Consider the following 11,681-nt stretch of genomic DNA (forward strand, 5'->3'; position numbering starts at 1 on the left):
TTTTTTCTTTATCCGCCACAATATCCAAATTTGTATATATGTTTAAATAATTTATGTGGATATAAATATGAGTTAAAAAATAGTCTTTAATATATATATATATATATACATAAATAATCTTGCTCAGAAGACATGCATAACTTTATCACAATTTCTATCTTTAATAACCATAATATAAATAAATGAGTGTTTAATTTTGAAACGTATTTAAAAGAATTATAATTCATAAATAAGTTTTTTTTTTCTTCGCGAACAAAACGGTACAGAGAATATAAGAGCAACTCCAACCGGGCTCCAAATTAAAAATTTGGAGCCTGATTGAGCTCCAATGAGGCTCTAAAACTAGAGCCAAATTTAGAGCTAGGAATAGTGGGGCTCCAATTTAGAGCCCCACTCATTTCAACCTTTTAAAAATACTAAAATTGCTCAATAATTATTATATTCAATAATTAATTCCATTTGTATCCTTTATTAAATAATTTAATTAGTTAAACTGAATATATAATTAGTTTTTAATAAAAATAATACTATTATAAAAGTCTCATCTAGACCTTTTAAAATGAGTCTAATATTAAATTATTTTTGAGTTAATTTAAATTTTAAATTTTTTATAAAAATGAGTCTAATAAATTATGTGTCACCGGACTATTAAACATCTATTGCTTTTATTATGTTTAGTTAATTTCTGCTTATTTTATGTAATATAATTTTAATATTTTTAGTTAATGACTTGTAATACTTATTTTAATATTTATTTCGTGTAATGTAATTTCGATGTGTTTAATTAAAAAATTAGTAATTTAAAATTATTTGTAAAACTAATAAATATTAGTCTTATTTTAAAGATCTCGATGAGAGTTTTCTAACTATATATTTTTTATTAAAAAATAATAACGCTAAAATAACCTATTAAGTAATTTAAAATAGCTAATATAATAATATATATTATATTATTATTTTAATATATATGAAGTTCGGCCGTGCTTTAGAGTGCACCGTGCTCTTGCTCTATTTTTTAAGCCATATTTGGAGACTTTGGAGATGCTCTAAAAAAGAAAGCTAAAATTTTCCCAATATCCAATTAAAAATAGATTGGTTTTCCACAACGTAAGTGGTGACCTGCAAAATAGCGATAATTACATATAGACCCCTTAACCTTACATAAACCCTCAACATTTACTTTTACTGTAATTTGTTCTTTTGATTTTTAGTTAAAAGATATTATATGATTACTATGCAATTAATTTTAGACACTCTATAAACTATTTTAACTTATAATTTAGAGGAAAAAAAATTATGGATAACATAGTCATTTAACGTTTTCTATTAACAGAGTCAACATATTAGATAGTTAGGTGTTTAGGTGTAAGTAACCCGTAAATTCTGATATACACTTTTAGCTACACATGAATATGAAGTATTCTTCCCACATAGTATCGTTCGTGTTCTTATTGTGTCTTTCTTTGGACGAGAAGGTTTAACTGTTCCAAAAGACAACAACGGAGACGTCTCTAGAGAGCAGTCTATATTATAAACCAAATGTGTCAAGCAAATGACACAAATCATTCCTAGTGTTCTTCATATCAAAAATACTTGTACTAAATTTTTTATTAATTCAAACATATTCGACCATAATCCAAGGGAGTTCTTTTACCTATCATTGAGAATCCCTTCTTTGAATAGATGTTCTAAATCGCAATTGACATTGTAATATAAATGTAGCATGCATGTGCATCACATCCATGAAAAGAACCCTATCCATGTCTTGGCAAAGCTATTAAAGAATATTACAAGGGAAACTAGAGAAGCACCAAAGTTTCAGCATCTTAGAGCCAAAGAGATGCTATATTTCATTTATTTTTCCAGGTATAACCCATCATATTCATATCCTGTCACTAGTGCACTTGAATGCAACCACTCTGCTTCATTCCTCGAAGTTTGTACATTTACTATATACTTAGTAAGACAACAGGCATGCTCAATTTGATACTATACTAATGAAATGCCTACAATAGTATAAACAAAGACATAAACATGCATTGCAAGGCTCTCACCTCCCAAACAAGCTGACCCACCTGAATTGCAGGAGTACCTATCCGAGCTTTTGAACCCCCTCCTACACCTCCTCTCTTCCACTATTGTTGCTTTTTATGATATTATACTTGCAAAGCGGGCAGGTGGCATTGATGTATAGCCATTTATCTATGCAGGTGCAGTGGAAATGGTGACTGCAAGGAAGTTCCCGCAGCTCCACCCCATCATCGTAGGCAGAAAGGCAGATGCAGCATTCCTGTGTGACCAAAGTGTTTGTCAGAGGATGCTAATATAATATGTAAGAAGAATATGGTTTAACATGATCGTCTATGATCTTTTATTGTCTCTGTCACTTCGGAAAAAGAAACCAGAAGGGAAAGGAGGAAGTCTAAGCTACACGCATGATCCCACAGCAAAGTAATCAATATTTAGGTGAATTACAGGTGTATGATACATTTTCACTAGTATATAGATGAACACACAGAGAACAGTATGGCTTGCAGCTGTGCAACCACAAGGGCTTCCCTCTCCAGACCTCATGCAGTGGGACGACATCCTACTATCACAGAGAAGGCTAGAAAATTAGGCTAATCCAAGCATATACAGAAATAGCCCTAACAAATTACTGCACACTGGTAAGCGTAACTCCTGGATGCTATTTTTGGTCCCTATCTTCCTTCTAGTTCTAGACTTTGCCAAACAAACCCTGCTATCCATCATCACAAACTCCTCCAGGTATCTTGTTGCACACTAGGAAAATTCAATTGTTTCAAACTTTCAATATTTTGTCTCCAATAGCTAAAGCTCTGGTGCTTTATCAAGTACAGTAAATCTCAACTCTCTAGTTCCTAGTCTTATCAAACATTCATCTCAACAAACTCAGGGATAGCCCAACTGCAATATCTAATCATTGCAAATAACAAGACTGCTAGTTCCCTGTTAGGTGGACAAAAGGTGGAAAGCAGTAATATGGTCATGTGAATCAAATAATTTTATAACAAAAATTATCTGCAAAGACATTATGGGAACTCTTTCAGATTTTCATCTATTAAGAAAAACAATCAACATACAAACTTTCTGAGGGTGACTACAGAATATGATAAGTTTCCATTACTTATAATTAGTCACTGATGAAATAAATAATCATGTCCAATAACAACACCACAAAAGAAAAAAAATAGATAGAGCTCAATCTCTAGCTTCTAACTTTATGTTAATTTCCTTGTAAAATCAAAAATATGTTTCTAACCTGAAACATATTTGCCGGGTGCAGTGCAGCCCCTAATACCTGCTATGATTCATTTCTTTAACTAAAATTTAAGTCCCGGAACTTCCTCTAGACATATCACAAAATCTTAGTAACAGAATAAACAAGAATGAGTGTGATCTTACAAACATGGAAACTCATACAGCAGAGGAATCTAACACTGCCAAAGATATACAACAGTAAAATGGAGTGTCTTAAAGGAATCATGCACAAATTCTTCAGATCTGGAGAGGATCGGGTGTATTTCATCATATATCCAGGATGAGAATGCTTAAAATAATTGGGCATTACCAGAATAGAGTTAGGAGAAAACTCTGGCACATATGGAATAATTGAAGCTAAATCAGCTTCTTGTTTTGGTAGTAAGTTGTTAGTAATTACCCAAAATGAGGGAGAATTTAGTACCTAGAAAGCCACAGAAATGTTCACAATTGACAAACTTGAGATTTAAAGAGTAGTTAAATAGCTTACTGCGTCCTCTGCTGAAAGAGCATGTTCAATGGGTGGATCACTGCCACACTCGGTCATTATTCCACTGCAAGCCCTTGGTACTTCTCCATTAACCTTTTCTGAACCACCAGTAGTACGGAATTTGTACTTTGGAAGTTGGCGGATATCTTCATCGGATGCTCCTTCCTGCTTTTAAAAGAGAACAGAGAAGCAAGAAACTATTTAGTCCAATGTACAGCAACCTTTAACTGACAATAACTTCAAACAGCATTGCTGCCAAACACATAGTCACGGAAAAATCTACAAGTCCAAAGAAAAAACAAATAATTCTACTATAAAAATATACAGTGCAAGATAATGTAAAGAACTAAAAGTCTTACAACTAGCACATAGCTCTAAGTAATGGGGATTCAGAGCATTTCCTAATCTGCAATTGCATCAAGGATCACAATGCAATCACATAACAGAGGAAGGGCCTGTATATAGGTGGTCTACCTGATCAGCCACAGCATATAAAATTGCAATGATACACGGTAGACAGCAGCACACAGCAATTCCAATGATGCAAGCAAGAGCAACACAGAAAACGACAAAAAAGACATCAAATGCCAGAAAGACTATGCAAAGCCTGCAAAAAGAAATCCACAAATGCAAGAAAGAAGACTTAGAAAATTGCAAACATTTTGAACAGAGATCAAAATAAATTTTTTAACATGTAATTATCTCGCACCAGTACAGCTGTGGTGCATCATGTGTCAAAGCTTGGCCTCCAGCAGATACCCAGTAGAAACCAATAATCCACCAAATGAATGAAAACATTGTGTTTGCGGACTCCAGATGCTTTGCCACACTATCAAAAGAAAAGTGGTGAAAAATATATTCAACAAAGAGCCAGAAGATAAACCCTAAAAATCTGATCATGATGGTATATACCCAACGGGGATACATAAGTGCAGGAAATACTGCAAGATACTTTGTCGGTGCGGAAATGGAGAGCTAATCCAACACAATAAAAATTTGAACAACCTTTAGCTCAGTTTTAGTATCAAAGGGATACATATCCAATTCTTTGGCATTAGTTAAACACAAAATTATTGGCTCACCAAGGAGAAGATGCCGAGCAATGCCAGCACTTATCGATCTAACGAAAATCTCAATGCAAAGAAGGTGTTCAAGAGTACCTTCTGGACATCTCAAGAATCAAGAAACAAGGGGCCCTCATGACAATAGCATTAATGTACCTGTAAGCACTGGACTGCAACCACTGGTTGAACCTTGCAACAAATTTGCTAATGTCTATATACCTAAACGTAGTATCAGATTTCCTGATTGCAACAAATTAACGATCATGCTTATTAGGAAATAATGATGTCCTAGTTTACCAGTATTCACTAATTCAATCTAGTTATCAATGTCCCAGAAGAATCTAAGAAATAGCTATTAATTTCATAAAGCTAAGCTAACATCTGAAAGTCGATATATCAACCATCCTAAAGTACCAACATAAAAATCAACCAAATCTAAGAAAGAAAAAGGAAACCTGATACAGCTTATATTCTCAATTTCTCTTCAGCTAGCAAATTAGATACATTCTCGATATCCTAAAAAAGTAACCAGCAGACAATTTTACCTGGTTCCCTCCTCATTCTGGCCTTGCTCACCGTCATAACCACCACCCTCCTCCAGATCCCTCGGCGAGCTCGGCCCCGAACTCCCCCTCCCCTCCTCCAATTCCTCTCTCATCCCCAGGTGCCTCCTCTGGAATTCGATCAACACGCACACCATATGCAGCACGCACTGGAGAGCGTACCCTACTATCCAGAGCCTCAGCGGCATCGCCGGCGCCTCCTCCCTGCTTAGCACAAGAACCCCGCAGGCAACGGCGACGAAGGCGAGATTCCAGAGCACGTCGAGGACGACGACGGGGCGCGAGTAGGCCCAGTCGCTCTGCCTCTCCTCGAGCTGCTCAGCCGCCGTCTCGCGCACCAGCATCGACGGCTCCCGCATCACCCGCCGGCTCCCGGCTCGGCGGAGAAAGCGGGCCGCCCCGCGGAGGCTCGGAGGCCGCCTCCCACCGCTGCCGCGGCGGCCGCGGTCGGCGAGGAGAGGCGTCGGATCCATGGCGGAGCCAGCGATCGGGGTCGGGGATCTCGTCGCCGACATTGCGGGAACCGGAGGTACGAAATCGAAATCGAAATCGAGATCGAGATCAGAAACCGTAGAAATTGGAAATTGGGGTTAGAAATCTCCTCTTCTCCCTGCTTGCGACGCAAAATTAATTTGGATTTGGGAGGAGTATCTCTGAATAGAGAAGAGGAAAAGGGGAGACGGAAGCGGGAAAAAGGATCGGATGTTGTTTAACGAACATAGAAAATGGTAACTTGGCGAATGAATGAATGCGACGTGGACGTTAAAGTCGTCATCGTCCGGATAGGAGAAGCTATAGAAATACCGGGATGGACAAGTATACAAGGTGGATGAATTATTCTAGAATAATAGAAGGTTTAGTTGTTTTAGGAAATGGATAGATCTACGATTGGTAGTTACGGTACGTTAATAACTAAAAAGGATCCTAAGATATATACCTTAACCTTTGGATTAGATAGAAATTATCCATCTGGGATTCTGGGGCCATTTTTTATTAATCTATCTAATGCCACTATTTGTTATAATTTTATCATTTTGGTTCTTAAAAAGTATTTATATGTAATACCTCTCAGGTATCATTACTGTCGTAGTGTCGTGTTGGGTTTCTGGAAGCCTCCTTAACCAGTTGGCCATGCACAGGTGGGGCCCTTACCTTCATCCTTGACAGCTAACATTATATATGGTTTAGGTTTAAAATGTTTTAATATCTCCCGTTTGTGTATTATCTTTCATCTACAATTTACAATATACCATAGATTTGAGTAATATTACGTTTATGTGCTATAAACAATTAGGGACCTAAGAGTCTATAAAAGTTCTAGGGTTAATTACATTTCAACTTTTGAACTATTGTTCACTTTTATATAGACTCCTCGATGATTATTTAATACATTCCGCTAGCTTTTCTTAGAAAAAAAGAAGAGATTAGCTCAGTTATATTTATACAAAGTAAATGTACAGAAAGAAAAACACGGGATAGAGAAAAAGAAAGAGAATGTTATTAGAGGCGTTACAAGGCAGTTTAGGGTGGAGAACTCGATGAAGCTTATCATGGAGCAATGGGAAAAGAGAGCTTCCGATGCTTCCAAATCTTGGAGGAAGAGATCCAAAGACTAAAAGCAGTAAATGTGTCTCTTTTAAAGACTATGCTATTGCGCTCTCTCCAAAGTAACAACCATAAGATATCAAACCGATGGCCAATTGCGCTTCAAATGCGAACATGGATAGAAGAAAACTACGACTACATCTAGTAATCCTTAATTGTCAATGGTGGGGAGGACACACCCAACTTGGAAAAGAAAAAGTTCTAAAGAGGCTTGATGTAGTCACAATTGAGAATGAGATGACTGAAACTTTAGTAACCTTGCGCAAGGAGGAGAAAGGTAGTCAACTAGCCCTTTCCTCATTAAGACATCTTTGTTGTGTATTTGATTAAGGGCAATCATCTAAAGGAATGCTTTCAGCTTTCTCAGAAGAGAAGATTTTCAGAGGCTGACAACCCAATCGAACTTGGTGGAGCCATGAAAAAGCATAGAGTCTATGAAAACTAGGGTAGCGAAGGGGAGATCCTCCATACCATTTTACCAAACCTGGTGTCAAGGACCGAAGAGGACAGGGAAAGATAAATGGCATTGACTTGGTTGTCCTCAACTAAAATGATAGAGTCTAAATATTGAGGCCAACTGATGTTGCGAGCATCTCATAGGAGGATGAATTGTTGGTAGGAAGCTCGAAAAATAAAAGAAAATCTAGAAATGAGAGGGGGACTCGCTCATCTTGCAATCAAACCAGAACGAAACCAAGTTTTTGTTGCTCGGATGAAAGATGGCACTGCACCCACAAAAAAGATATGTGCAACCTTGAGGATTCCCTTCCAAAGAGTCGAGCATCTTATCAGCATATCTTTCAGAGGAACAAGTCGTTTGTAATAAATGTGTCGAATTGCCCTTGCGCACATTGAGGACAAGCACAATCGTAGAAGCTTCTACCACTACTTGGTAAGCATGCTATAATTAAATCTTCGAATGTCTTAATTTTCCATACCACCTAGCAATATGGACGACAGATTGTGGCCCAATTAACTTCCTAGTGGAAATATTTGACCTACCCCTCCCCTTCCAAAGGAAGGCCCTACGAATTAAATCAATTTACTTTATGATGGAGTCTTAGGCCTAAAAGATGGAAAGAAAATATGAAGGAAAGGCAAAATCGACCGACTTAATTAGGGTAACCTTGACACTAGTGAATAGACATTCACACCGCAAGCTTCCTTTCAGCCATATCCACAATTGACTACTAGTCTTATGCCTTAAGGGGTCGAGCCTCAAAGGTAGGCCCAGGTACTAGATTGGGAATGAGGTCATCTTGCAACTAAAGAGATTGGACAATCATGTTGCATCTTCATGGTGAGACATAGAGAAGAGGCAGGACTTAGAGAGGTTAATGCAAAACCGAGAGATAATTTCAAAGATAGTCTTTAGATTGGAGAGGAACAGGAAGGTCACCTTAGAAAGGAAGAGTGTGTCATCGGCAAACTGCAAGACTATGGTGACTATGTCTAGAAAAGGCCAATGCCCTTTGTGAGGCCTCCCAATTAGGCGCAAATGAGAAGTTTATCAAGGATATCGATGACAAGGATGAAGAACAAGGGCGATAGAGGATCACCCTACATGAGACCATGGCCTATGTTGAAGAAGTTGGACGGGAACTCATCTACCATAGTTGCCACTTAAGAATAATCTAAGTGAAAACATCTGGCCCTGAGGATGTCAAGAATGATCAAGCAGATGGATTCTTTAGCATGAGAGATTAGACTCCACTTGCGTCTGATCGATGCTTAGCATGATCAAATTCGAGTCCTTGCAAGGCAACCTAATTTTGGATGTTGGCTTGGTGAGGCCCAACAACAAGTTAAGTCTCATGTGCTATACTTGCTCCATAGGGTGTGTTGGAGACACAAGTCACACACTCCTCATACCCCATGGAGAGTAGAAGGAATTCAAAATCAATTGTTCCTTATTTAGATAATTAGGGACAAAGGAACATCATTCAACTATGAAGATTTTGAATTATTCCCAAAAGAAAGATAAGGGTTGTGCCCCCACCTGAGGAGGAGAGCCCAAGGGCAGCTTAATTGGCAAGAAGAGGTCCAACACATTAAATGTTGATATAGGCAATAATAAGAAACTAAAACACGTGAGGTTCTCCGATTGGCCAAGTGAGAGAGGGCTTCGTGGTTGACCTTTTTGCTTGGCAACTCTCACATATATCTATCTCGAGAAGCTGTAACATAACATTAAGAGTCTGATATGTTGTAACCAAATTTTCTATACCAAGTGACGGTGCATGATAGGATTACCGTCCATGCAGTCACCACTCATATGCGATAGAGGGGACTTAGCCGAAAGAGGAGGCAAGGCCATGAACGAGAGCATGGCATTACTAGAGGAGCTTGAAGGCCCACTCTGCGAAAGTACTCCTCTTCAATGGAGCACTCCCTATCGACCTCAACCCACCTCCTTAATTTGGATCTTCTTTCTTAGCCAACACTCCTCTTCCTACAGTAAGAGGCCATTGCTTTTCTTATTTGTTCACGATGTTTTTGAAACCACCTCGCCTCCTCAATCCAAGCATTTCAGTCAACCTCTGAATCAAGTTGGGCCTACGAAGGGAGTGGAACTAAGCCCTCCACCAATCAACCTATAGCGATCTTAACCAAGTGTCGATAGTAGACGTGCATCACCTCAACCTGCTCAGATCTTCACACGCTATGATGGCCCAAAATCCAGAAGTAGTCTATAACTTCGAGCGGGCCAAAGAACTCCACAATTCTCTTGGTCGCCTCTTTTTTTTATCATTCATGAACCCAAAGGCTAGATATGAGCTAGACAAAATGATCAACCCTCCCTATATACAGAGGCACTTAGGCCCCACTGAGCTTTTAGCTACCTAGTCTAAGCTCCAAACTGTATGCATTACCGAACAATTGCTCCGAACCAAACGCCGCCAAGACCCGCTCCGAGTCGTTGCGCTGCCGAGTTATTCCTCTAAGCAAACTGCACTATCGAGTCATCAACCAAATCGAGCCAACCACCAAATCACCAAATAATTTCTCCACAATATTATTTGAGGTTGGAGTCGAACTCATAACCTTATTGGTCATAGAGAAGGTACCTACTAACTCTAAGAGTTACTCCAAGGTTGGATGAGAAATTTTCCTCTTTTAGCATGCAAAGTACTATGTCGGGTAGCCCTCTAGAGAGTTTTTCTAATCCGGGAGCGGGTGAAGAAAAGGGTGTTGTTCATCTTCCTAGACTAGCACTTCTAGTCCCATGATGTTGCCCAACAAGAGATCACCACGTTAAGGCTCTCCAACTCCACCTCTTCTTAGAAATGATCGTAACCGAAGCTAGGAGGCCTAGTGTACTCCTAAAACTCCTTAGTGGGCTTAACAAAGATAGTTCTTGAGGGGCAACGGTTGACAACATGAGCATGACAACAAAACATTAGTGCCAAACAGAGGTTGACCTGAGCATGAGAAACTTCAATGACCTAGCTTCTCACACCAAAAATGCTAACATGTGTTTTTGCAACAAGATGCCCTATGGCTCTCATCTTAGCAGCAAAGGCACCTACTAGAAATGAAGAGGGTGAGGATCAAAATAGGAAGGGTGGTGACAAAGGAGAGAAGAAGAGGGGACAGTGGAAGATGAACAAGGAGATTAAAGAATGGGAAGCATTTTTGGGGTGGAGGGGTGTCAGTAAAACATCTTTGAATGGACAAATGAAACGAGAATAAAGAACATTAGGTTTCTAAGGAGGTTTGTTAGTAGGACATCTGTCGAAGTGAGAAACTATGAATCGAGAAAGAAACCTAGGAAAATGACTAGAAGAATTCTCACGAGGGGAAGACTTAGAAGGGTGTCAAGTGTCCTTCCGATCACATCTCCTCATAACCCATCTCCACCCATCTCCTAGAGGGAATGAACACCCAGATACCTTGAAGGTCCAGACAATGGCTGGCGAGAGAATTAGACCAAGAAGACGATCTATGTTACACTCTCCTCTTAGTGTTCCTAATGTTCTCCGTAAATGTAGTGATCACAATTTCATCAACAATTCCCTCTCCAATCGCTCGACGCCACTGTATCCTTTGTTTTCTTTGCTTACTTTTTTTTCTTAGTTGATAAGTGGTGGTAAATTGAGAACATCAAAATGTCACAAAAAGTAAATAGAGGGTTTAGACAAAACTATCCCTAAATTCTACTGATTTCACTCATTTTTCAATTCTACCATCATTCATTTATTTACCATGGGACATTGACTGTCTTTATTATATAAAACCTCATAAATGCCCCTCGAGTTAGTAGTCAATTTAATTTTTTCTATTAAAATAATAACATGTGACTATTGCGTGAAAAGGATAAAATGATCTCATGATATTTTCCGTTAACACCATCAAGGGTGAGAAATATTAGATACCGGAGAAGGTCAATAAAATGTCATATAAAATAAGTAAAGGAAATCTATATAAAAATAAGTAATAATCTAGGGGTGTAAGTGTATTTATAAGATCTTCCCAAAGCCCAGTCTGTGTCCTCTCCTTTTTCACTATCTTAAAAGGACCGGTTTCGCTTTTAGCTAGTTCACGAGTTACACGAGCACACAGGCAAAGACCGTAGGCAGATTGTATGGTTGCTTCCTCTTCTTTTTTCTTTGTGATCCAAAGACCGTAGGCAGATTGTATCTATGTCGTAGATACATAGTGCATCACAAAAGGCCA

The 11,681-nt window shown here is 38.6% G+C and overlaps 1 protein-coding gene across 2 annotated transcripts; it reads right to left on the reverse strand.

Annotated features, from left to right (window-relative positions):
* Positions 1-1,826: 1,826 nt before the first annotated feature.
* LOC140800783 (E3 ubiquitin-protein ligase At1g12760-like) lies at positions 1,827-6,117 on the reverse strand. Of its 2 annotated transcripts, none has more exons than XM_073155632.1 (5): positions 5,382-6,117; positions 4,482-4,601; positions 4,247-4,379; positions 3,773-3,940; positions 1,827-2,290 (listed from the first exon to the last, which is right to left on the reverse strand). In XM_073155632.1, exons 1-5 carry the CDS (start codon positions 5,912-5,914, stop codon positions 2,117-2,119), a joined length of 1,128 nt encoding a protein of 375 aa, XP_073011733.1. In that variant the 5' UTR covers positions 5,915-6,117; the 3' UTR covers positions 1,827-2,116. The 2 variants fall into 2 exon arrangements, with proteins under 2 accessions (XP_073011733.1, XP_073011734.1); XM_073155633.1 differs by having other exon boundaries at positions 3,773-3,937; positions 5,382-6,080.
* Between the last annotated feature and the right edge of the window lie 5,564 nt (positions 6,118-11,681).

The sequence above is a fragment of the Typha latifolia genome, chromosome 14, assembly GCF_019914945.1.
Source record: "Typha latifolia isolate L0001 chromosome 14, TyphaL0001v2, whole genome shotgun sequence".
NCBI classification, from domain to species: domain Eukaryota; kingdom Viridiplantae; phylum Streptophyta; class Magnoliopsida; order Poales; family Typhaceae; genus Typha; species Typha latifolia.